The sequence below is a fragment of the Staurois parvus genome, unplaced genomic scaffold (assembly GCF_062004578.1).
Source record: "Staurois parvus isolate SC_StPar_1 unplaced genomic scaffold, SC_StPar_1.0 ptg000544l, whole genome shotgun sequence".
Lineage (NCBI taxonomy): Eukaryota > Metazoa > Chordata > Amphibia > Anura > Ranidae > Staurois > Staurois parvus.
This window is the reverse complement of record NW_028318340.1, coordinates 5,454,744-5,482,737: the sequence shown is the minus strand read 5'-3', so window position 1 is coordinate 5,482,737 and position 27,994 is coordinate 5,454,744. Positions and strand designations below refer to the sequence as shown.

General features: G+C 38.0%; 1 protein-coding gene and 1 long non-coding RNA gene across 7 annotated transcripts in view; one reads left to right on the top strand and one right to left on the bottom strand.

Annotated features, from left to right (window-relative positions):
- NBEA (neurobeachin) overlaps positions 1 to 27,994 on the top strand; it is an 881,324-nt gene that overhangs the window by 475,299 nt on the left and 378,031 nt on the right. For all 6 annotated transcript variants that reach the window (XM_089690860.1, XM_089690861.1, XM_089690859.1 and 3 more), the window contains 3 exons: positions 125 to 251; positions 5,992 to 6,119; positions 22,671 to 22,732. In XM_089690860.1, the coding sequence (XP_089546986.1) occupies positions 125 to 251; positions 5,992 to 6,119; positions 22,671 to 22,732 (317 nt within the window). The remainder of the gene's footprint in view (positions 1 to 124; positions 252 to 5,991; positions 6,120 to 22,670; positions 22,733 to 27,994) is intronic.
- Positions 4 to 26,127, bottom strand: LOC149451246 (uncharacterized). Its single transcript, XR_016315129.1, has 3 exons — positions 25,812 to 26,127; positions 1,987 to 2,102; positions 4 to 235 (listed from the first exon to the last, which is right to left on the bottom strand). It is a non-coding gene; the product is annotated as an uncharacterized LOC149451246 (long non-coding RNA).

The window sequence follows — 27,994 nt, the reverse complement described above, 5'->3', positions numbered from 1 at the left end:
GGCTTGAATTGGAACATTAGTTGCATCTTTATTTATAGATTGATGATATAAATGTGGTAAAGGTCTGAAACATCTTCTGGTCAATGTGTTTGTCTCACTTGCTGAGGTTTTGTCTTTGGGACAGGTGCTGTGGACTCTGCCTCTTCCTCCTCCTCCTCATCCTCTAGTTTTGTAAATGGTGCTACAAGCAAAAATCTCCCAGCGGTGCAGACAGTGGCTCCCATGCCTGAGGACTCTGCAGAAAATATGAGGTAAGTAAAGTTAAAGTGACACTAAACCTTTGTGCTTTTTTTTGTTTATTGATTTTTTTCTAAAATAACAAACCTCTATACTATCTTTACATAACAAGCCTGCTCTGTGTAGTGATTTTGCACAGAGCAGCCCCAATCCTGTTCTTTTCGGGTGCTCCTGGCTCCTCCTCCTCAAGCAGTGCCCCCAGGGAAAGCTGCTCACCCTGGGGGCACCTCTGCATGCTCATTCCAAAGCTGCTGCTCAATGCGTCCATAAGACACATAGAGCCGTGTCTCGTGCGCCCCTCTCCTCTTTGGCTCACTGGCTGTGATTGACAGCAGTGGGAGCCAATAGGCTCATGTTGCTGTCTCAGCCAATGAGGAGGAAGAGTTCCCAGACAGCAGAGGCTGTCAAGAACACTGTCGCTGTATTGGAGGGGGCTCAGGTAAGGATTGGGGAGGGCTGGGGGGGATGCTGCACACAGGTTTTTTACCTTCATGCCTAGAATGCTTTTAGAGTTTTTGAACCACTTTAAATAAACCTAGTAGAGACAAACAGACTTACTTATAAAGTTGGAGGGAATGAAAGATTGATTTGTGTATTTGAATTTAAGCTCACATTTTCAAAAAAAGGTATTTACCTCTGTGGGTGATCAGCTGTCAGTACCTAGGCAGCCTATGTAACAGTCCAGGGGTTTGAAAGCCCCTACTCTTCTTTCCATTCTTTTTCTGTAGGGCTTCAGGGATGGATCAGAGCACTTCGGATTGGTCACAGCCATCACGGGCCAGTGCTGGTCAACCAGAATTGCTCTGGTCCATCCCAGAAGCCCTACAGAAAGAAGAGAGAGAAGAGCAGGCAGGTGTTAATTACCTTTTCATGTTTCACTTTTTTTTTTCTAAAAAGGTAAACTTACAACAATCCTTTAAAAGAGAACTAAATGAAGACAGTTAAAACAGCGGTCATTTTTTTTATTGCTATCTCGCCAAATTTTCCTGATCACCAATGTCATCAGGAATGAATGTAAGGGTAAATTCAAATTTTGGAGTTCCCCTCTGTTCCTGTTGTGGTGACAAGTCTTCCAATGAGTACAGTTGTTGGCGTGACAGCTGTTGGGATTTCCCTCACACTGCAAAGATATCCTCTCACTCCCTGTTAAGTCTACAGAGCAGGAAGTGAAGGGAAATCTCCCTAATGAGAAACAGATGTCAAAAGATACTGACAGCATTTTTAAACCACCCATTCAATACTTCCTCTTCCCTTCTTCATCCCATAAACATGCACCTCTTGAGTGACCTGAGCATTCATATTTATTCATACATATCTGACCATCATCTGAGGTCTCTAGCCACATTTGTAAGCCTAGAGACCAGTCTGCTTTTTGCTGATAGATTCTTGAAATGTGGTTGAATTTTGCCATACATGTTGGCTGATTACTTAGTAGTTTCCAATTTTTTAAGGGCCCTTTGAAAGAATGAAGAGTTGTTTTTTTTAATTCCCATGTTTTGTTTTTGTTACATAGAAACATATGTTTGTTTATGTTGTTGTTGACTGCTGGTAACAGCTTGTATTATAATTAAAATTAAATTTTCCTGTGTGTTCCTTCTATTTCAGAAACACAGCGACATGTGTAGGCATTGAATAATTAATTATGTACATGATCAGTTTTATGTGTCTCCAGACTGCTAATGAAAAAAAAAAATCGCCTGTTTAATCATCAATATAATCTATGCACATTAATCTGTTCAGGACTCTTACCTTTATTTTTGGCTGCTTTCTTTGCTCTGTTTTTTTTGCCATACATGTAAAAACCAGCGTTTTTTTTCTAGAAAATTACTTAGAAGCTCCAAACATGTTTTCTGAGAGCAGATGCCCTGGAAAATACAATGGAGGCTGTTGCAAGATTTTATAATTCACCGAATTTGCACAGCCATTTCTCAAATGCAAATTTTCAGGAAAAAATAAACTTTAATGAATTTTAGTTCACACAAACAACACAATATAATACCTACTTTATTGATAAGTATAAATGTTGGTGTCGCGTCACATAAATAGATTTAAAATAGCTCACGCCTGTGAAATGGCAACAAATTCCGGTAAAAGTTTTCCATACACGACATTCTAAAAGCCTTCACAGGTTATCAGTTTAGAGTTGGATGTGAGCTACGGTGCTAGAATTATTGCTCTCTCTCTTGCGTTCATGGTGATACCTCACATTTTTTGGTGCACACACTGTTGACATATGCGTTCCAGACCTTTGTGCATGTTTGCATTTGCGGGCAAGTATAGGGGAACATGGGTGCTTTAAATTATTATTATTATTTTTTTTAAATGATACATTTCCCACCTATTCCTCCTTCCTTGGTAATCTTGGTAATGGAGCACTGTGGGAGGTGATGCAGCATGTCTGGCTGGGTCCAAGAAGTAGTATGTCTCCTTTCCAGTACTGTAGGCAAAAATGGCACACCAAAAGGAGACTCTTAAATGTTTACTGAGACCTCAAGAACAAAATGTGCAATAAAAACAACATACACTTTCTGATATTGAGATCTCTCTTTTTGGTATGTTGGCCCTTTTGCCTATGGATTTATATGGTGTCTCTTTTGGCTGCAAACTCAGGATAATACGAGGAAGCTGAAGGTGCAGGAGGGATATGACATATCCTATTATGAAGCAGCCACAGCTCACATGTTAAGACACTGGTAAAGCAACTACCATGCACAGGTTATGTACCCTGGCGGTCAGCATAACTATGGAAGGCTTCTTTAAGATGTTGGACAAGTCACTGAGAAAACAGCATGGGGCACAACAGTGTTGAACAGCAGACATAGCACTTGTGCCTTTACTGACAGTGTTTGAATTTCATAGCCACTATATCCTTTCTAGTACCCCTTATACCAGTCCGTGAGTATTTCAAGGGAGTTAGCAACATTTCTGTTGCCAAATGAAAGTGTGGCCTTGCAACTGTAGGTAACCCATCTAATCAAGACTTAATTTGGTTGAGTTTAGCTCAGGGCAGGATTGTGTCTTTTGCATTTCTCATAAATCCCAAATGCTTAATATCTCTGATTCTATCTGAGACCTCTGGAGGAATCCTCAGACACCGAGTACAAACCGGTGTTCACAACAACCAGGAATATGGCATTTGCCAAATGGTAATGGTAGCCTCCTCTCTCAGGAAAGGATTACTTTATTTTCTTGGTGGATTTGACCAGCTGCACATGTGCAGTCTGAGAAGCTAGCAAAATGACAAATAGTCCTTTGTTGATATGCAGTTTCTGCAAACAGTGAATATGTCACCACGGTGCCAGCAGATTGGTGCTGTGAGTCTCCTACATGAGTTTGGACTATGATAAAATTACATTGCTAGAGTGAGTGGAATGGGGGAGATTTTTCTATGGCTCCTTATAACTCCTGCACTGAAAGCGTTTTTATTGCTAGATGATTCAGTGTTACCTACACATTTTGATCTCACACTTTGTGGTGTGTTTTTTTTATTTTAAGGAATGAAGTTTGCTTCATTGTCATTGCAATACTGCTATATGTTACAATAAATTTATTTCAGTACAGCCTTTTCAAAGTTCCAAGGACATCTAAACAGAGCCAAATGACATTTTATAAACATACTACTTATTGGGTCACGATACCAGTAACAGTTACATACACAAGGAAGTACTGAAAATAATAGTAGTGTATAGCCTTCTGTCAACAGTATGTTATAGCTGTCGGTGGAGGGAGCAGGCAAAGACATGACAGGGCTCCCAGTGGCCTTAAAGGATGGGGGACACAGATACCAAATACGTTTAGGTGTCTGGTTTAGGAGATTGGTTCATTTGCATAGCATACCTCCTTGATGAGGAAAAACAGTTTTCATAAATTATATTTTTAGATTTAAACTGCTCTGCCACTAAAAATGTTTTGTTTCAACTGTAATTAAAATTACAGAACCTCTAAAAAAAAAAATGTAGTTAACCCAATACATAGGGATTCTGTTTATTCATATTCTGAAAAAAAGTATATCATTAGGAATCATGTGACTCCATCATGTCCTCTTATAGTCTGATCACTTGGTATCTAATTGAAAGTTATCCAGCTCATGTGATGGTTATTCCTGTCATTAAATCTTACAATTAGGATATTTTCGAAGCATATATGTTCCCACAAGAGTTATTTATAGATTTCCATTTATACAAAATAAAAAAAATTACATTTCTAAGCAGCCACCTAAAAATGCAAAGTATTTATTGCAAACTACAGCCATATTTCAAGCAATAGGTTTCCTAGAATTTGACCACAGGCTCTGTGCTGACATCTGTATGGCACTGTCAGTTGGAGAATGTGAATTCTGAATTCTTCCTACAGATTAAATACATTTTCAAGATAAAGAAATCTCAGTTATTAGCAATTTTAGCAAATTATGGCTGGCTCCTAGTTAAAATGTCATTAACATTAACTTTTGAATATTTCCTATAAAGCAATCAATGAGATATGGATTGGAAAAAAACACTGCAGGTTTCCCTTAAGCTGCGGTTTCATGTTTTTCTGCAGCTGCTCATAGAGATCTGGAATTTATTCCTGATTAGTCTCTGCTGCTGGTTCGGTGAGAGCCAAAACCATGGGTCACACTGTTCAGCTTTAATAAAACGAAACACTCGAGTCAAACTCAATCATTGTTCTCCTCACCTTCTATGTGCAAAGACCATTATCTCGATAAATTCAGATGACACTATATTAACACACTTTTAATGATTGTAACCCAGTAGAGTTCATTGTTCAAATTAATTATGTAAAGAAAACATTTAGCACTAATGAAATTAGGTGAATTCTATTAACCAGATATTTGACTGAAACGAGAAGGCCCTCTTTTTGTCTCTGGTTTATTCTCATCAGCAGTATTGGCTCTCATGTAGTGATCATGTTCCAGATTTATTGCACAAGTGTTGAGATACATTTGCTGTGGAGCCCAGTTCCCTGGGAATGTTTAGCTGACATTGGCCTGTAGATATAACAAATCTGGAAAACTGGTTGGAAGGGGAGCTATTTCTGGTTTAAGAGAGGTGTGAAAAGTGTTACTGATTATAAGTGGGTGTAGGCCCCTTTAGAAACTTGTAAGGTCAGGCCCATTGCAGGCAGGTTGATTCACACATTGGCTGTTTTAGTCCATTTTGAGAACTTCAGTCCAAGATTTATGGTCAAAACTTCCCACTTTGTATGGCCATCTTAGGCCATGGGGTGTATCACAGGAAGGCACCATCATTTCTTCATAGGGACACCTTGCTGACTTCTCCACTGAGTAGACATCACTGCTGGAGTTCATAGAAGAAGCTAGTGGATTATCGAAGCCCTGCTCCAAACAACATTATGTCTGTATTATTTATAGTGGCAATGGTAAAAAAAATAAAAAATTATAGTTGTCTTGTATATAGTGTTGAAAGTTTAGAGTATCTGTTGGATGTGTTCGAAAAATATCTGATCCAGGGAGGCCCCACCTCGCAACTTACTAGACTTAAAGAATCTGCTACTGATGGCTTGGTGCCAGATATCACAGCATATCTTCAAAGATCTAGTGGAGTCCATGCCTGGACGGGTCAGGGCTGTTTTTAGTGGCAAAAGGGGGACCTACTCTGTATTAGGTGGGTGGTCATAAAGTTATGGCTGATCAGTGTATATATAATGTATATTATACACACACACACAAAATTATAGATGTCTCTGATTCTTGTGTGTATCTTTGACCATTTTGTTTGTGATTTTTATCTACAGTATCACTGCCAAATTAGAACGAGCATTAGAAAAGGTTGCTCCCCTCCTGCGAGAAATCTTTGTTGATTTTGCGCCCTTTCTGTCCCGGACACTCCTTGGTAGCCATGGACAAGAACTGCTGATTGAAGGTAACCATGACCTTATAGACTGTATGTGAATATTAATTTACGGGTTTACAGGACAGCAATTTAATTGTATTTAGAAACACTCACATGCCCTAATAAGAAATAATTTGGCTCATTGGGTTTTCATGTATGAGTATATTTGTTTTAAGTGTTTCTAAAGGTTATTTTTCTCTGCTGTTAAACAATGTATGTATATGAAATGATGTTGGAACAGTACTGTTTTTTCATAGTTACTGTATGTGTGAACCCTAGCAGTCTATATTGTACATTGATCATTCCTGTTCTAGTCCCAGCTTGTTCTGATCTCCTCTACAGGAGTCGTGACAAAAGTGAGGAAATGTAAGGACAGCAAAATTGTGGTGTTATAGCAAATCTGTATAAATTGTTTATTGTGCCTAACAGCTGTTGGGTAGTTTGTGTGTGCGCATGGCTGCTGATAGGGAGTGTATGGGTGCATGGGGCAGTGAATGAACTTTTTATTTTCCATTGAGCGCAGGTGGCTTTAATACTACATGCCACAGCTCCCAGAAAGTAAATTTAAATTCCCAGTGCCCCATCAGTTTAGCAGGGGGAACCTGGGGCGGGGGGCATTTTTTTTTCTTATTTGAATGCAGGTGAAGTAATCACAACAAGTACCAGGGCTCCAGACAATTACATGAAAGTTCTGATGCACAGGGCTAAGGCTGTCCCCCCCCAGCAGAGTGATGCAGGAAAGGATTTAGCAGGTTACAGCTGCTACTGGTGCCTGGATCACACTTGACACTGATGGTGGTTGGCATGGTTCGGTAGTCCTCCCTTCCTAACTTCCTAGCACATTCTGCAGGCAACCATAATAATAAACTATACTACTATATACTTCATGCGAAAGATACACTTGCAGATAAGCAGAGATGCCTCATTTTAAAGCCTTCCTTAAAATTACTAGAGTGCATGCTGCTGATTTTAAAGCTGATTTAATTTTTTTGTTCAACCAGCAGGCTCAATGCAAAGAATGAATCCATTCCCCACCTTAAGGCTAAATAGATATTCCTAAAGGCTTAAGGCAGGTGTGGCCCACAGAGCCCTCTTATATGGCCCTCAGAGCCCTCTTATATGGCCCTCGGAGCCCTCTTATATGGCCCTCGGAGCCCTCTTATATGGCCCTCGGAGCCCTCTTATATGGCCCTCGGAGCCCTCTTATATGGCCCTCGGAGCCCTCTTATATGGCCCTCGGAGCCCTCTTATATGGCCCTCGGAGCCCTCTTATATGGCCCTCGGAGCCCTCCTATATGGCCTTCGGAGCCCTCTGATATGGCCCTCGGAGCCCTCTGATATGGCCCTCGGAGCCCTCTGATATGGCCCTCTGAGCCCTCTGATATGGCCCTCTGAGCCCTCTGATATGGCCCTCTGAGCCCTCTGATATGGCCCTCTGATATGGCCCTCTGAGCCCTCTTATATGGCCCTCTGAGCCCTCTGATATGGCCCTCGGAGCCCTCTGATATGGCCCTCGGAGCCCTCTGATATGGCCCTCGGAGCCCTCTGATATGGCCCTCGGAGCCCTCTGATATGGCCCTCGGAGCCCTTTGATATGGCCCTCCACCCCAAACTGAATGCAGGAGTTTTGGTGTGCTTTCAGAAAGTGCACAGCAGAAAATATGTCACCAGCACATCAACAACTCTCCAAAAGGATCCAAAGCATTATTCAGAAGTCACAACATATTTACAAAGGCAACATTTCAGACCCACGCAGGACCCCTTCATTAGGTAAGTGATGGTCACATGCCTGATGGAGGGGCCCTGCTCGGCTCCAAAACGTTGCCTTTGTAAACATGCTGTGACCACTGAATAAAGCTTTGGACCCGCTTAGAGAATCCCTGGTGTGCTGTGACCTATTTTCAGCTTTGAAATTCTACGGTTTCCAGTTAGTTATTTATGAAGCACCCACTCACAACGAACAGCCAATTCCAGGAACGTGTTCATTGGGAATATCAGTTATTCAGAATGTGCTCTATGCCTTCAAAATATTATAAAAGTCTATAGCAAAGTGCAGCTAACCCTCAGGAAAGTTGCAGGTGCACTGAGCTGCACCCACAGTGCATCAGTGTGAAAGCAGCCTTTTAGGGGGGCTCAATACAGTAAGACCTCCTTTACATTTGTATTTTGTGGGGGGATATAACCCCATAGTTGAGACATGTTTTTACCACACTCCCCCAACCACTGATGTAGTGTCAGGGGTCGTAATGGTGATCCCACCCGATGCTCCAGGGGGCCCATGTGACCTCCTTGTCGCATTCTGTGTTACACTTGGTCAGGCGGGCTGCCATATACAGGAACTGATCCTCTTGATTTTACTCCTGCAACTGCCTGCATTCAGCAGCTGTGGGAGGAAAATGTTCATCATGCTATTCAAAATTTAAAGAAAAAAAATTGAAATTTTGAACCATTTCATTGTGGCCCGTGACTGGTTTCCAAATCGCTTAATTGGCCCTTGCACCCCTGGCTTAAGGAATATCTATCAGCTGCATCATGCCCTTTGATTATTGAAAGGAAAGTTCTAAAGTAAGGCATCTCTGATTTATAATCTGCATCATGTGTGTATTTATTACTAAGCTGTATACACATGATGCATATTATAGAAATGGCTTATTTTAGAACTTTCCTGTCAATAACTAGAATGCACGCTGCTGCTGACTAAAGTGATACTAAACCCAATTTTTTTTTTCACTTCAGTTGAGGAAATCCAGACTTGCATCAACTTTAATTCTGGCTTCCTTTTAAAAGCATGCCTTTTTCCCCCTCAGTTTGCAGGTGTCTCATTTAGCTGAGTATCTGTGCGTGTACACTCCTGACTGGGGCTGTGTGCACCCATTCAAACAGACAGCCATAGCAAGACACACTGCCTCAACTTGCAACCAGAAAGTTTGGGAAGCAGCATGGATCGTGAGACACCCAGTGTTAGTCAAAAGGTCAATGGGTAACTAGTGAAAGAAGGTGGAAGGTAACTATATTGCAATGTTTTAAGCACACACAGAATATTGCACTTTATTAGTTTAGTGCACCAACAAACCCTTCAAAGCACTCATGCTGCAATTTGAGAAGCAGCAATGACGGCAGCTTCAGATTGCTTTCTTTTAAAATCTTTAGGGTCATAATGATCAGTAAGGGCTTCACAGGTATAGCTTAGTTTCTAAAATCACCTTGTAAAATAAAAAATATCTGGTTCACTCTTTTGCAAATGGTACATTTGTTTGGGAAATAAAAAAAAATTGTATGAATTATGAATAAATATTTTAAGTGTCAGCTTCATTTTTAACTTGAATCATTCTTTTCGAGAGCAAGACCCCAAAAGAGTAAAAGGGCTACTACTGTGTTGAAAGAAGTCCAAGTCACCGTTTCTGACCATCTTCTGAAAATGCTGTATATCTGGTTGTCTGTGAAAGTAGTACTTTCTAAGACCCTGACCCTAAACAAGAATGCATATTAGGAAAGTGGTTTGGGTATCAAATCTGCATCTTTATTCTGGATCAATTGAATAGGTCATCAGCATACTACTTCCTGTAGACAAGTCTACCTTTATTGCTTTGTGATGGAATTTTATAATAAATTACTGTTAATGTTATATAGAATGTTGACATTCATTTTTATACAACCCATGCTACGGTTTGATACCCATCTGGTGTGCAATGGGAATGTTCATTGCTTGTTCTGGGTAAATTACTGAAGCCATGAGCTGAGAATGACAGCCAGGAGCCTAGTATTTTCTGAAGGGAGAGGTTAGAAATGGCAGCCTCAGGTTCCTATAAAGACATGCCTTACTGCTTTATTTTTCTGTGTTTGTAAAAAGAATGGAAGCTTTAGCCCTGATATGTGTCTGCACATGTAACACTTTATGAAAAATGTAGAGCATGGCGTGCTTCCTTCCTCAAGTACATCAATTCCAATATTGCAGTTAACTTTTCCCCTTTCCAAAGAATTTCAGAGCTTAGACTGAGCAGTAAGCTGTGATTTATGAATACGTGTCGTTATTTTTTATTGCAAATACCAGTACCTTCCCTAAGCACCTATCTTATTATGTCCAGAAAAAAGACGTATTACAGCATAAAACACTTTATTCTACATGTAATTTGTCAGTGGGTCAGGCTATATCTGCTTTTCATCCTGCTAAATAAAGGATTCTTGACAGGGTGGCATGACAATTGGGAATCCAAAAAATGTCATTTAGCTGTAGCTTGGGCTGAAATTTATGGGTGTGTTCATACATATGTGTCTGCATTCATGTGATGTAAACTGTGCTATTTTTAAATGCACATTGGGAGACTGACCTTACAGTTTAATGTGCTTGAATGGCTGGGTGCATTTAGTGGAAGTTAGTCTTCAGCATTACTCCACTCGGCAAAAATGTTAGACAAGTCTTTCTTGTGTGATTACAATTAGTATCTGCCGCACAGGAGAAGCCTCTATCTTTGCAATCTGAGTAAAATAAGCACTTGCTGAGGATTTAAAGCCAAAAAGAGTACGATGTGTAGAAAATGGCAATGTCTCACCGCCAGTTACCGCAGATGGTAATGTAAAGTGTGTTGTCCGTGGAAATAGCCCTGGTTTTGCACTGATCAAGATTTCTTCCCAAGAAACTGTTTGTTCACTGAAATATTCCAGCACATCCTCCATTGAATGACAAGGAGTCCTGGGGTGTGCAGGGGGGTCTATTGAAGCTGGCTTCTGGAGGATTTATTGTTGTTTGGGGGGGTATCTGTTGTTGAGGGAAGGGTCTATTGGTGCTATAGGGGGTCTTATGTTGTTGGAAGGTATCTACTATTGAGGGAGTGATCCTTTGTTGCTGGTGGGGTCTATTGTTCCTGGGGTGGATATATTGTTGCAATGGGAGTATTTTGTTGCAGGGGGTCTATTGTTGCTGGAGAGATCTATTGTTGTGGGGGGGTTATTATTGCTGGGGGGGGCTATTTTGCTAGTTGCAGGGAACTGCTTCTCTTCTTATTAACACATTCCATACAAATTACTTGGCAAGTTTTACAAAAGGTTACTTGGTGCTGTTTTCTCTAAAAGGGACGATACTGGGAGATGGATGAGTGTTGGAAGGGGCGGTGCTTGGAGGTAGGTAGGGTGCAGAGACAAGGAGTGGCTCAGAAGAGGGGAGTAGCTGCACCTATTTTCTGAGAAAAAAAAGTGTGTGTGTGTTATTCTACAGTTATATACTTTTTGCTTTTTAAAGTGATGTGTTTAAATGTAATATACATTTTGTATACTTCAGCTTAATAGCATAGCAGTGCTTCTGCAGTCCTGATGCTAGCTACAGAGCGTCAAATTTTGTTTCATATTGATAGATTAGAAGTTAATAGATTATTACCACAACTGTGAAGTTTGAGGTGCTATCTTACTGTATTTTAAATGTAAAATATTGTTGATCAGATGAAGCAAATGAACCCAGTAATAGAGCCTCTTTGTTCCATTGTTTGTAAAGGAACTGAGTTCTCTTCTGAATGCCTTTTTATGAAGCAGTGTAGATCGCTTCTCCGAATGAAGAGAGAAGCGATCTACAAACGCTTTGAACACTAGAAAACGGCTGCTGTTACTATAATCTCGTGAGATTACAGTAAGAGATCAATCAAACACCGTTTACTAAGCAGCGGTAAATTATCTCTGCTTTGTTTGCGGTTCCCCCGATTCTCCAACTCTGGGCTCTGGAGAATCTGGAGGGAGAACACAGATCTCCAGTGAAGGGCTGACATCGCTCCTTCATACACTGGCAGTCTGTGTGCTGAGATGATCAGCGGAGAACATGTTCTCTGCTGATCACCTCTGTCTCCTAAACCACTAATGATCTGAGATCAGCAACAATCCCTAGGATCGCCACTGATCTGTTTCATAAAAGGACACCTATATTAGATCAATTCAGTAAGTGAATGCCATTGAGCTGAGAAATGAAAGTGAGTTTTTTTTCGTTTCTACACTTAGCACGTCTCCAGGTAGTTGCAGACTCTAAGCATGTTAGATATGCCCAAAAATGTCATCATTGTACACAGGGCTTGTGTAACACTTCCAGTCCTTCTGCCCTGCTGCCAGGACCTCCCCTGTCCCAGTACTGGGTAATTCAGCTCTGATAAATCAAAGCAGCATTACGGAGTACACAGAGAAAGTTCAGCTTTAGGTGTCCGTTTATGACACACAGAATAGCTGCGATTCAGAGGATCACAGCTATTCTCTGGTCATTCACAGTTTATGACACCCAGGAGAATATGTTCAGCCCTTCTCTGGAGATCTGTGTTCTCCCTCCAGATTCTCCAGCCCAGAGCTGGAGAATCGGAGGGACCGCAAACTAAGCAGAGATAATTTACCTCTGCTTAGTAAACTGATCTTTTACTGTAATCTCGTGAGATTATAGTAAAATCAGCCGTTTTCCAGCGTTTGTAGACCGTTCTCCCTTCGTTTGGAGAACTGATCTACATATGCTTCATAAACGGCATTCACAGGAGAACTGCGTTCTCCGAGAATGCCGGAGAACTGAGCAGCGATCTATTACTGCTGGTTCATAAACTGACACCTTAGCTGGTAAAAAAAAAAAAAAAAAGTCTGGCAATGTTTATCAACACCATTGCTCTACACAGAAACATACAAAGAAACATTGTTTCATTTTGAATCTTTCTGTTTATTCATCTACAGATCAAAGGAGTAATTAAATTAAATGTTCCTCTGTTTAACTCCTTATTAACCCTTAGTTTACTCTAATCAGCCCTAATAAACTCCTTATTCTCCTTCTCCATTCAATTATTATTTTCCTGCTGATTTTTTTTCTATTAATATTTAAACTTTTTTTTGTTTTTGTTTGTTAATAGTTTACACCTTTAACATATATTTACAAATTTAACTTTTAAAAAAGCGTAAAATAGAAAAAAAAATAACTTTACAATGCTTTGTGCCAGAATCATAATTTTAGTGTCCTACAAAGTACAGAATAAAATGTAATATCCCTGTTCCACCCCTCTGTATTGCTAATTTAGCTAAATATTTATTTTCCCTAATATGGGGAAATTTCCTGGAAAACTGGGTGTTCGTCCATTTGCACAAATGAATGACTCTGCTTTGATAAATATGCTCATTTAAACTTGAAGGTCCAATGTGAAAACTGTTGCAGACACTTGGAAATAGTTGGTTATTAAATAAACTGTGTATAATATAACCATATACAGGGCACCACAGAAGGCAGCAGTCACCACCAATACTGACTTAGTTTAGTATGTGTGATCTTTTGTCTTTTTTTTTCCAATTTACTTACGTCTACTAAAAATAAATAAAGCAAGTTTTAAAGAATATAAACTGACTTTTCAAGACAAGGTATAATGAAAATCACCTGAGCCAATAGATAATGCATTAGAAATTATATATTGCTTACAGGCTCTCCCAGAATATATACAGTACATTATAAAAATACTTTATTATTATATATTACTATCAGGCACAGGAGGGTACACAAACCAATGTTTGCATGTTGGTGTACCCTTCTGTATGTGATACTAATCTTTATTAATAAAATATCTTTTATGAAGTGTATCTTGTGGGCGATATGGGTTTCCTCACACTGAGCAAAATCGTACTACATATATTAGAGTGGACACATGCTGTATTAGTATGCACAAAATGAATAAATACTAAAGTTTTTAAAACAATAAATAAACAAATGTCACTCAGTAAATTAGGGCACATAGCAGTAATGATGTTCAAAGTGCTAAGCACATCAATCAATAAGATTTTAGTTGATAGATGATATGATTACTTGTTCCCACTAGTTACCACTTTTTGTACATTCCCATTGGTAAAAACAACGCTCTTGCTAAATGCCCTGATGGGTAATATTTATGACAATATAGCCCAATAGGCAGTCATTTGCTCAATGCATAAGTGCTGTCATACCTCCAAGAATTCTAACCGTAGCTGATCGCTCCCTTACACATGGGAGCTGGAACACATGACCAGACCAAATTAAGAAAGATATATACACTGTTGTTTTTGTTTTGTTTTTTGTTTTTTTGTACAGGCTAGGACAGGAAGAAGGAGGGGAGGATGCAGCATTTTTAAGAATTATGGTTATGAGCCTTTACTAACATTAAATTGTAACCTAAACATTGAACCCCTCGTGTATTGTTTTGTTACTGTATTGTCTCTTGTACTGTCCCCCACTATAATGTACAGCGCTGAGCAAACCTTTTGGCGCTATATAAATACTGTATAATAATAAAGAGTAACTCCACTTTTGTTGAGAAAAACACCCTTTGGGTGAATAATGTACATTGCAGGGATTTTAACAAATATTGTGGAATATTCATACCTTTTTTCTGTTTTGACTATGGTGTCCTTTTTTGAAACAGAGATCAGCGCCAATCATAAGGATCGTTGCTGATCTCAGATCATTAGTGGTTTAGGAAACAGAGATGATCAGTGGAGAACATGTTCTCCGCTGATCATCTCAGCACACAAATAGCCAGTATATGTAGGAGCAATGTCAGCCCTTCACTAGCGATCTGTGTTCTCCCTCCACAGCCCACAGGTGGAGAATGAAGCAATTTACTGCTGCTTAGTAAATGGTGTTTGACTGATCTCTTACTGTAATCTCGTGAGATTACAGTAACAGCAACCGTTTTCCAGCGTTCAAAGCGTTTGTAGATCGCTTCTCCCTTCATTCGGAGAAGTGATCTACACCGCTTCATAAAAAGGCATTCAGAGGAGAACTCTCTCCTCTGAGAATGCCAATGAACTGAGTAGTGGCCATTTACCACTGCTTGATAAAAGGAAACCTCTATAGCTGGCTTTTCCAGCTTTCCAGACTGATTCCTGAATAGTAATGTCTGGATTTCTTTATATCAACTTGGTACACTTGTTCTAACGAGGAAAGTTACAGTGTCTTCAGGTAATCCTTAGGGAGTATAGCCACAAAAATGAAATTCCTACTGTAAGGGATGCCCAAAAGTTTTACTTAGTTCAGACATCTGAAAAAAAAACAGTAATCCAATCACAGAAGCTAATGGTATATAGAATGCTGTAGGTTGCCATAATGCTCTGAATTTTTGACATTTATTAGAAAATGACAGCAGCTGCAAATTGAAATGATAAGATAATTGTCTTGCGTAGCAATTCTATGTTATATTATTTTTTTAAATGAAGGTGAAGTTCTCCTTTAAAGCTAACACCTATTTGTAACTGAAAATAATACATCCAGTCATATGCTATAATTGCAATACCTTCATCAAATAGAATACAAACATGTTGCAAAATAAGATTGCACATATTTACAAAAAAACTTTGCTAAACCACAATGAAATTACCTCACTTGTGACACCTATGCTTTTTAGAGCTTCTGGAAATGAAAAGTTTGGGAATGTGAGTTCCCAGGAAATCTAGCAGATTCCGTAGCATTATGCTACAGATTTAAATATTGCCTAAAACAAACACTAATAATTTAGATGTTAAATATTAATTTTGTTTATACATCAGTGCTTCTTAACTGTCCTAGCCAGGGCATGTTTATATGGCTTTCCTATTATGTAGGCCATTTTTAGGTAAGCCTGAAACTCACTTTTTATTTGGCTTTCTGTATATGGGTGCATCTGTTTTAAAGTGTGATTATTCTTTTAACCGTATTTCTGCTGTGGTATTTGTGGATTAGGTTCTCGGTAGTTTGTGGAAAGAGTGGTAGGTCATGAGCATGGTCCAACATACATGAGGGTAAAGGCAGAAGGTTACCGAAGCTCATCTCAGCTGTTGTTTGCTGTGCCAGCGGATACTGATATGAGGGTGTGAGTGCTTGCTAGTCTGGAGGGGGGAGGATAGTGTTTGCAGTATGTGAAAGTATGCATTTGTATGGTAAAATGTATGACTGCTTATGTCTCTATTTGTCCATTTCATTATGTAAGTGTGTATGCTTGTTTTTTGCTTGTGAGCTTACCCACAGATATGTGTCTGTATGTACACACTAGGAAACAATTTTCTTTTTCAGTTACCTCTTTCATTGGAAGCATGCAGGCAAGTGCAGGCTCCACAAATTAGACCAATTTTAAAGTTTCTTTTTCTAAATTAATCCAAGCAAACAAAACATTACAATTTAACTTTCTGTTCTTGCATCCCAATTGATACCATTTGTGAGAGGGATTTCTGCTGGTTGCAATGGGGAAATCACAATGAGTAAAATGTAGACAGACCTTGATAAAGACCAGACGGAATGGCTGTGGTATCCTGCTAGACTTCTGCACATATTGGAGCAATAAAAATAAAACAGATCAAAACCTTGCTCTTATTTCATAGGGAACTTTTTTTTTTAACCCTCTTTAACTTCAGCGCCAAAGGGGACTCTAAAAAAAATAATATGGCAGCCCCCAGTGGAATAGAAAGGTTACATTCAATTTATGTCCCTTTTGTATTTAACAGGACAGGAAGTACATAGTAAGTGTGGAAGCTCTTGTTTTAATATAACATGTGAAAAAAAAAACATATATTCGTCTCTGTCTCTGTACTTTTTCCTTGACGACACTAAGCTGGAAGGAACTGATAATTAACATATTCCAAGTTACAGAAGAAAACCAATGGACATGAAATCCTTTTAAACATAATTACCCTCTATACATCAGTTCTCCCAGACTTGTAGAGGTCAAGCCCTCAGTTCTTAGTTGAGGTAGTAAAATGCAAGGTCATAGGGACTTTAATATTGCTTTAAATGTCTCCTTGTGATGACTAGCTACAAGAGACTTTTATAACTGGTATCGGATGTGTAGTACTTTTTCATAGCTGTAGTTTCCTTTGTAATTGTGTAAGCAATTCACAATCCCTAATTTCTAAATCACCTAAACATTAGTATTTTCGAATTATGTAAATTAAGTAATGCTTATCCTAGTGTATTTTAAACTATTATTTATCTTTTTAAAAAAGTGCATCTGTAATTTGTAATAAAATTGATATTGCTAGATATGTACAAATCATTTTTGTTTTAATTAATGTTTATAATGTGGTTTTATTTTTAATCCTGATTTTATTTTATGATAAACCGCTTTCTAAAGCTAACCTGTTAATAGGAGCTTAAGACCTGGTTCACACCGGTGTGACTTGTCATGCGATTTGACAGTTCCAAATCACATGACAAGTCGCACCCTATTGTCGGCAATGGAACCATTCAAATTGGTGCCACTACAACTTTCCAGTGCCATGCCGATCTGAAAAAAAAAAAGATTCCTGCATTATGTTTTGCAATTTAAGGTGCGACTTGCATAAACATCTGTGCATTAAGTTGTACAGATATCAGGCAAATTGCACCTAAAATCGCACTGACGTGGGGCTTTGAATTATTTCAAAGTCGCATTCTGTGTGAACCAGGGCTTAGAGTCTTTTTAGAAAGTTTTTAGATTTCTTTAAGATACAATCTCTAGATATTGGGCTTTGGCATATATCTTCTGTTATAAGCATTCAAAATAAACAGGTAAAATGTCCAAATAAAAACTATACATGTCCATACAAAAGAAAATACAACGAAATGAATATCTCCAAGAAAGTCCAAACTCTGTCTACTGTGCATAGAGGGATCCACACTGCACCCACAGTGAAAGAGCCAAACCGCTTACCGGACAATGTTGACCCTCAGATTATAGAGTGATGAACTGTGCTTTTTAGGCTTCATAAACACTAGCATTTCTTAAGCTCCTAGAAGCTGTTATCAGCATTTTTTTTTCCTGCTCCTAGAAGCTAAATAGTGTTACTATATGTGTCCGTGCACACTATTTTAGGCTAGTAGTGTTTTTCAAACTTCAGCGTTTAAAAGCAGAAAAAAATTGTGTTTGTAGAGTATTGTGAGCTTTTTTCTGGCAGAAAACTACTACTCCAAAACTCTACTCAAATGCTACTCAGACTTTTTTCTAGCTTTTTTTTCTGCATGTACTGTAAAAAACGTTATTAAAACAAAAAACACTACTATAAGCTGGCACAAAAATGCTATTAGTGTTTTTCAGACAGATTTTTTATTCTAGCATTTCTGGGGCTTATATATATGTATGTATGTATATATGTATGTGCATGGAGCCTTAAGATGTTTTTTAATATACTGTATTTATTTCTTTGTACTTTCTTTTGTATGGACATTTTATACTGTTTATTTTTAGCGCTGCATGAATGCTAATGCCAATTTGATTTGTGGTCAACAAATTTTGCTAGCTGCTGCAATATTTAGAAGGGTCTGAGCGCAGATAGTGGAATTTATTTTTGTTAGCTACCTCCTGTTAACGTCTAGTAACATCTAGCCAGGTGCCTTTTCATAAGCTCACTGAAACCTAGATTTTTCTGAATGGCCGAAGCACATTAAGGGTTCCATTTAGATTTGTTTCACCCAATATTCAAACATTTTTCTAAATGTATTCAGTTAGAAAAAGTTGCAAATCCTGGGTAAACAAAATTTTGCTGCCACCAGCATTTATCCAAAAGAATGATTAAGTTCTCAATGGCAAACTAGCAGTCACAAAACATGAAAAAAATTCCTGTGTGTTTACTCCAGGCATTAAAATGTAAAATGATTTAATGGTATTAATGATGAACCATAAACAATGTCAGCTGAGCAATTCTGATTGCATGCTTTTCTTCCTCTAACATCTAGAGGATATGCCTTATCTCTACCATAAAATAAAATAAAAGTGCTTTTCACTTGCCTGCATGCTTAGCAGATTGAAATTGTTGCATGGTTTGTGTATATTTGTTAAGCCTTGAAGCCACGCTATATAATCATATGACTATACAAACACCCAAACGTATTTTTTGTATGCGTTAAAACAATTTACCTAATACAGATGATTGATTACTCCTCTAGAGATTTATTTATATAGGCAAAGTACAGTTACCCATGTTCGACCTGACAACAATCTAATCCGATAGCTATGGATTAACCGCATATAACATTTTTCATTTTCCACTTTTTTCTTCATATAGTGTTTTATGGCCATGAACTGTAATTCTTTCTGTTTCTCTGTATTTCTCTTCCATGCATTGTATAAGGAAACATCATTCTTGCATTGTGTTTCCATATGTATGTTAAACTTACTTTTTAAAGTAAACTTGTCAAGTTTTATTTTGCATAAAAAATGCCAGTTTGAGAGGTTTCAGAAATTGCAGATCTCCTGGCTAACCCTGGTGATGTCATCTTCCATTCTCTGAACACCAATAAATCACACTTGATGGGACCATAAACTGGCAGCAAAAATCATACATACTCTGAATATTTCCATGTTATAAGCGTATGTAAATATTATAGATTGTATGTAAACATGTATGAATAGCCACCTGCAGCCCATATCAGAAACATGGCCCCTCCATGCACATAATATATAACTGGTTCTTGAGGGGGGGGGGCGGAGGGTTTGAGTCATGTAGGAATATCATACATTTTTAGAGAATATCAGAACAACAGATATTCAAAACTAATGTGGAACATCAGAGAGCACTATATCCCAACATAGCTGGTTTACTACCCAGCAATTCCATACAAGAAAATTGTTGTTTTGTTGCCTTCTGTTGCTTAACATGGAGCAATAAAGTGAGGCTAAGTGACAAAAATGGCAAATATCTTAGTTTCTGATATGCTAATATAGTTGAATTGAATTAACAGCTCTATTGCACAATGCATACAATGTAACTTTTTAATATTTTGGCTATAGTGTCCTAATTTGTTTTGTAGATTTCCAATTTATATACCAAATTTTTTTTGTATTGCTACTAAGCTTATTGTTTAATAATATATCTTTCATTGTAATATTTTACATGTGAATTGACAGGATGAGGGGGATGCCACATGTTGGTAGATTACAGTTAAACAAATATGCTCCTACAATTATGCTCCATTTATAAGCCAGCAGTCACTTGAAGGGCTATACCATATAGGTATGTGAATTGTAAATTAATAGCCCTTTTTGAGACTTTTTTTTGTAAAAGTCTAAAATAGTGGACAGGTTTAGAACATAAAATATGGGTAAAACTGAAAAATACTCATGGTAAAATTATATTTTTTACTGCGGGCATAGCTCACCATTTTGAAATGATACTTTTCATATCAATAGTAAATGAACAGAATGAAATGTCCATGTGTTTCATGAGATTTACTACAACTATGTAGATAACACCTTTTCAGTCCCTGTCCTTAACACACTTCTCAAGAATGATCATTTTAAAGAACGCCTATTAATAAATGAACAAATGCCTCTGTGTCAGAGAACATATACTTTCTGTTTGATAATTTAAGAAGATTTTGGCAAAATAGTGGTGCGGGATAGATCTATAGACATAGAGATTTAACAGACATCCGTCCCGCCCATTGGAAATTAAAATCCTTGGCTGAGCACATTAGCGCCTCTATTCAATAGACAGCATAGGTCTTTCTAAAATAATTTTGTCTGGCCTTTCTCACAACAGGCTTGAGCAAAACCATAAGTCACTTCATTTAGATACCAATCAATTTAGACACAACTGATTGTCAGGACATGGTGTTAATAGAAATTATAAATCAATTATGAGGCACCTAAATAAACCCACAACAAAATCATAGCACTTACCTGTCCGTTAATATATGGTATTGCCCCCCTGTTTGTATACAAAAGCACAGTTCTCCCTTTTAGAACCATTCCCATGAAACGTTAAAATATTACAAATATTTTGGGTCAAACAACTTTTTTTTCAAAGAGTTGTAACGGAACAAAATACCATGGATTAACATACTTGGAATATGATAAAGTAAAATAAACAATATCCACACTGATTGAGGGTGTAAAGCAGCTAACACCAATAGGGAGTATACAAACCTAAATAGTAACTAAAACATAAAGTGTAGTGCCAAACATATGATAATGAAACTGAAATATATCAAAACAAATAAATGTCCGTGATATCAAAAACCAATAGTGCAAAAAAATGTTTTTTAAAATAATGTCCATCCACCACCATAAAGTGCTCTTGCTTGCAGCAAAATAATTCAACTCAAAATTGCCGTCACTGTCTCCCAGCGAATTGAAGACTCACCAGAAATTATGGCTGCCACTACAACAGCATAAATGCCCATGTTTTTAAACAAAGATTCCAAAGGCATGTGTAACTTGACATGGGACTCTGTTGGTGGGTGTCATTCTGTCTAGCCGGGCTCATTGCTGGCTGGACCCTGGTAGTGCGGGCTTCCTCTCCCTTCCTCTGTGGTCTGGGACTCATTTGGGGCTGGAGAGGGCCTACTTGGAATATGGTATGTTCAATATTTAAAAGGTTACCCCCTATTTGTACACAAAAGCACAGTTCTCCCCGTCAGATACTTTTGCATGAAACTTTAAAATATTAAAAATATTTTGGGGTCAATAACTTTATATTTAAAGAGTTTTTAAACTACAACATACCATGGATAAACATACTTGGAATGTGGCATATTGAATATTAAAAAATAAATTGTACTTGTAGAATGGTTATTGCAACTCTGAAGAGAGCAATATAGGGAACAGAGAGCAAACGCATAAACTTGGGTATTAAGAACAGGTTCTGACCACTTATAAGCTATGCTCTATGAGAGAAAGTTGAAAACCACAGTACAATGAAGGGGAAACAGATGCAATAAAACCAAAAGGAGCAATTCACCCTGTCACTGATATAGATTCAGGACAAACCGAAAGATGTCCAGGATCTGGAAATGTTCGAGAAAAAAAAAAGAAGGGAAATGAGCAGGAAAGGTAGAGCCAATTTGCTGTGAGATTAGGGCATGGAATTTGTCTGAATCTAAAATATTTCAAGTTTTTTTTATTTTAAAGTGTATCTAAACACAAGAATATGTGATCATATTGCAGCTTAGAAGTGTGGTTATGTTTTTATTTTTAATTTTTTTTTCAGATTTTTTTCCCTTTATTTTAACATGGTAATCCTGCCATTATTACTTCCTGGCTTTAGGTGACAACTGTACTGATCTGCATTGTCACCTTAGGAAAGGGAGTGTGTTAAGACTTTACAAAAAAAAACTTCTTTTCATCTTAACATGAGAAATGTTTTGTAGTCTACAGCAATAGCAGGAAACAGTGCTAACTCATAAGTTCCTATGCTCTCTGCATCTGCTCACAGCTTACAAACACTTTACTATAAACTGGCATTTGTTTTTTGTTTTTTTTTTCTTTTTCAGTGATTTGTGTGTGTAGCAGATCTTAACAGAGAAAACGGTAGTTTTGTTGATTTTCTACTTTGCTGGCCTATCTTGTCTGCATTTTTTGACAAAGTGTATAGGCTGATAACTTTATATACATGCAATAAATAATAGCAACACCTCTCTGAGTTAATTAGGATACACAACAAGCTTCTTAGGCCATCCTAGTTCTATTTGTTCTAATCTATATCTGGGACTTTGAGAATGAAGAAGTTCCAATAGAAAGCTTTGGTCCTTGGGCTACCACCCAAATTGTGTCTATTAAAAACCATCAAAGCCTATGAGTATTTCAAAGAAAAAATACAGATGTGTTGTCTTTTAAATGGTCCAACAGATCAAATGCTCAACAAATATCTCCATTTATATTCCCATCTTAGGACTTGTATGTATGAAGTCCAGTACCTCAGTGGTAGAGCTGGTTATGCTGCTTTGCTCTCAGGTAAGTCCTCTTTAATTCTGTACATATAAAATGTTGACATTCGTGATGGCAGCAAAACAAATGTATTGGCTGCTAAAATACAGGGTGTTTATGTAATATTATTAAGAGATAATAAGAGATCATTCCATAGAGGTGACATGGTTCCCTTTGCAATCTGTAGCCATTCAGGGATTCTGTGTCAGAAGTGAATGGGATCAAGAAAGGGATCTTTCCCTGCTTCTACTCTCTTCTATAAGCCTCAGAACCTAGGTTAGTTAGTGTGGAGGCATACAGACTTGTGTGTTTACCTTGTTAAGTACAGTGAATATTTTTTGAAGGATGACTCAAAAGCTAAAAACATGTCGAGTAGCTGATAAAATCATCTCAGCAGCACTTGCATTGGAAAGAAAATCAACACTTGTTTGCAGCTATCAGATTAAAAACAATGAATCTTTTTCTTTCTCCACACAACTAAAAGGCCCTCCTAAGATATGGGCAGTCTATGGTCAGCAAATTATCTGCCTGGGTGCCCATCACCCTTAAGCTGGCCATACATGGCTCATTTTTTTTTTTTCATTCAGCCAGCCAAACAAAAAAAAAAAAGAAAGATTTGCCCATCCACACCTTCCATGTGGATGGGGAAATCATCCCCACTCTGTCTTTGTATTCTGACAGCAGGACTCATATGCCATCAGAATACACTGATCAGCACTGCATCCCATTGGTTGCACGCACTGATCGAATGCTGGTTTTTCAGCAGGACCGTTCATCAGAAGCCAGTCTAAAAACTGGCTTTTGTAGAGGGAGCTAGACACATTATATTTTGATCCATGTATGGCCAGCTTTAGATTATGCTGTGATTAATACAGTGTAGAGTGGAGTTCCTGCTTGCTACTAATATGGTTTGTTAAACCTAGTGAATAGTGCTCTACTTGTGTGCACCAGCATTTGATGTTTTTTTCTGTGTTTGTTTTTGGGATCAGGCAAAGTAGTAAATGTTCCTATATTTTTGGAAGCTAAATATAGGGACTTGCGGGTCAAAAAATACTTTGAATTCAGTTTACCCAAAAGCAGTCAGTAGCCAGTCCAACTTTGCTGATTAAAGCCAGCCCACCAAGGGTGACATATGGACACTCATTTACAAAATCTCTATAAATGTTAAAAAAAGAAAAAAGGGACAACCCTGTGAGGCCTGGCTTTGTTTTAGTTTAGTTTTCTTCTTTAATGCTCATGCATGCAGGCCTTTTACATATCAAAGCCGCTTTTATCTCCATACAAGTCGATAGAATACACTAGCAGAAGCAGCTGAGGAGGAGGTCAGAAGCAGCTTAGAACAAGGAGAGAAATGCCTCACATAAATTTCAGACTGATCTCAAATGCAAGTTGAATGCACCTGAAAGCAGGCAGCATTTGCCCATGGTTACAAGCCCTATAACTCAAAGCCACACAAGTGATGCAAAGTCAAACCAACTAAATTAGCAGAATGAGCTGTCAATTGCCAAAAGATTTCAGTTTTTCTTTTCTATTGACTGGTAACAAGCATCCAGAACAACATATCAGACATTTTTGGAGTTTCTGTATCGGTAATGGCGTGAACTCTGGTTGATGCCACCACCCATTTGTTGGTGTGGAGTATAATGCTTGCTAGTCAGAAGATATAACTTTGTGCTGCTCTTTGATTAAATTCAGTTATATTTTAGAGTTAACAACATCTTGAAAAAAATGGTAGTATGTTGGTCTTTTAAATAGTTATACATAGGCTCTTTAAAATTGTGCTGCTCAGGTAGACCACAGTGTGCCTGGTGAAGACAGGTGTGTTTTAGCAAGGTCATGCCTTTTGAATTTTTATTACTTATGTGCTATACCATTCTCCTCAATCAGCTTTTGTTGCCAGGAATAAAGATGGTTTGTATAATTATACAGAACTAAGTAATTATATGTATTTATGCAGCAACAACATACTGTATTATGCAGCATAATAAAATGGTACATAGCAAAAATCTCAGCAACAAAGGTTACAATCCAGTATTTGTATGTTTGTGTGTTCAGACAAACGTAGTTCCAATTGGGTCAGAAGCTGATTAACCTAAATTGTTTTTGGCCTTGGGAGACACTGAAATACACAGTATCAACCCTTGAAAAATGCATGCAGAATTGTGTTCTTGGTGGGATCCAAAATATGTGCAAATCAAGATGGTTCAACTTTTACTGTTCATTGTCAAGCAATGAGTCTGAAAATCTTAAGACAAACCTACAAGACCTTTTTTTTGTTAATCTCTGGAAATGAAATGAAGTTCGTAACTTCACTCTGCCGTCAAATACTTGCAAATATAGATTAGTCTCATTTTCTCAACACTTACTTCAGGATCTGTTTATCCACAATGTTCTGGTTATCTTGCTACTTCTCCTAACTGGTCTTCAGTAATGTATTGTAACTACAATAGTTTGCAGTAAATTATGGCAACCTGGTTGAGAGATCACTTTTGTAATTGGTTACTGTAGGGCACATTTCCCCACTGCCTTGGAACCATGACATATGCCTAAGTTGCAGCAGTTGCAGTTTACCATTTCTTTTATCCTAAACCATGAATGGAATGAACAACATCTTTACACTGGACCCAAATTGCTTTCGATATAACATTTATAGAATATTCAGTATAAGGGTTGAGTTACCAATGGTGTAATATGTTCCGAATCCTACTTTAGGTATAAAATGATCCGAGTCCTACTTTAAGATATTTTCTGAGTATAGAGTTCATTACTTTTATAAACTAAACTGAAGTTTCTGTATGTCTTGAAAATTAGTACTGAAAAAAATTAAAGTAAATTAAAATGTGTTTTTCCACCAATCAACATTATAAGTTCGATCCCATGATTTTAAAATTACGATAGGAAATAAACAGATTATTAAATGCAGCATGACTACCACCTAAATTAAAAATCAATTTTCAGAATATATGAGCTTTTTTTTTTTTTCTTTTTTTTTTTGCTTTATATCCTCAAGTAAAGCTTTGTACTCTTGTAGTGAGATTTGGCATCTGAAACTGATTAGAGTCATTTACAACATACAGCTGATTGAAGTGCTGCAATCTCGACTTACCTGCTGTTTTCATGCCCAAGTCCTTCCATTCTGTCTGGCTGGCCCATAAGGAAGTTATTAGTCTGCTTCTGTCTGGGATGAATATTGGTCAGCAGGACACTACAGAAAAGTCTTTCCTTGGCAGGAATCCTCCATGGGGGTCTGACTTCAGACTTCTTCCTGAAGGACAGCTTGCAAAATTTGTCACCATATGGAAAGTCCTAGGTTCAAGACAAATTCCTCAAGACTCATTTTGGAATCCAAGTGTTCTATCATGCTGGTTTGTTTTGTACTCCTTTTGTTAAAGACCAAGCAAAGAAAAGGCTACACTGCTTCCTTTACCCTTTGGTTTTTGCTGGAGTTCATGAGACTAAAGCTCAGTGTAACATGAGGTTCTTGATGGCCTCATCATCTAATCAGAGGTCTAGCATTACTCATTTGCTGGCTCCAGCAATTCCTGCCATTAGTGGCCCCAGAGATGAAACTTTGCCTCTCATATTGATTGAAGGAAAGAGTGAGAAATTTAAGCCCCATCACTGCTCTCCTCCTAACAACATTTAGCAAAACCTTATGTACCATTCTAGCTTAATAGCTCTCCATATTGCATGTTTTGAAGGCACAAGAAAACGTCCATCACATTTATTTTCCAAATCTATGTTTCTCTCTGTTAGATCAGATATCTAGCTTCTTATAGATACACAAATGAAACACCGTTATTTGACACTTCTGCTTGCTGTTTATGCAAGGGTAAAAGGTTACAGTCTGCAAAACATGTCTCCTGTTACATACAGAATCCTATTAAAATGGCCCTGAAAGCTTTCACTTAAAAACATGGGAACCGAAATGTGCAGAAGATACTGAAAAATGATCATCAGGGCTGTCATTGAAATATGCCTTGTCATAAAAGAGTACTGCAAACTGAATTGGTACTTTAGGCATGTTGATTGCAAGTAAATCAAAGATAAGATTCACACCAGCAGCTGCGGTAGGATGACATCAATACTGATGCACCAGTCTCACACTGTTTACTTAGCTGGCCTGTGCAGGCCCATCATACCTAGTATGAATGAGCTCTAAAGTGTAGGCACCCATAAGGTTTTAAAGACTACCTAAGAGTATAGCTTTGGCTGCTCTGGGTGCTTCAAGTGATATTTAACTCCAATACATAGATATGAGTGGTCCAATTCCTCAAGAGCCCTTTTTATTCTGGTGCTTACGGTATAAGTGATTTGGCATTAAATGTGTCAGTTTTTTTCATTCAACGAGCGGAATGAACACAAAAAGAAAAAACGATGTGATTCACTCATCCAAACATTCTAGGCGGATGGGGAGAATCCTCTCAACATGTCATTTTATTCTGACAAGAGACTTCCCACCATAAGAATACACTGACCAGCACACAAATTATTACAGTTGATAGAGAACTGTACAAGGATTTTTAATACTTTTTGTGTGTATAGCTAGTTTAACTGTGCAAAAGCTATCTGCCTTATTAAGCGCCTGATAAATTGGTCTAATTAGGACTTATTATGATTCTTCTGCAGTTATCATTTATAGCAGAAGTGACTGTCTTCACAAGGAGTCTCTCAATCCTGGTGCAAGATTTCAGGCTTTGCTAGTCTGCAGTGAGTAATATAGGGTTTGTTTATTTTTTTCACAAAAGGAGCAAAGACTGTTCACCTACAGTGCATCCAATAAGTATTCACAGCACTTAACTTTTGCCACATTTTGTTATGTTACAGCTTTATTCCAAAATGGATTAAATTCATTTTTTTCCCTCAACATTCTACAAACAATACCCCATGATGACAATGTGAAAGAAGTTTGTTTTGAAATCTTTGCAATTAATTAAAAATAAAAAAAATAAACACATGGACATAAGTATTCACAGCCTTTGCCATGACACTCAAAATTGAGCTCTGGTGCATCCTGTTCCCAATGATCATCTTTGAGATATTTCCACAACTTGATTGGAGTCCACCTGCAGGAAGTTCAGTTGATTGGACATGATTAGGAAAGGCATAAACCTGTCTATATACGGTCCCACAGTTAATAGTGCATGTCAGAACACAAACCAAACCATGAGTCGAAGGAATTGTCTGTAGACCTCCGAGACAGGATTGTATCAAGGCAAAGATCTGAGGAAGGGTACAGAAAAATGTCTGCAGCATTGAAGGTCCCAATGAGCACAGTGGCCTCCATCA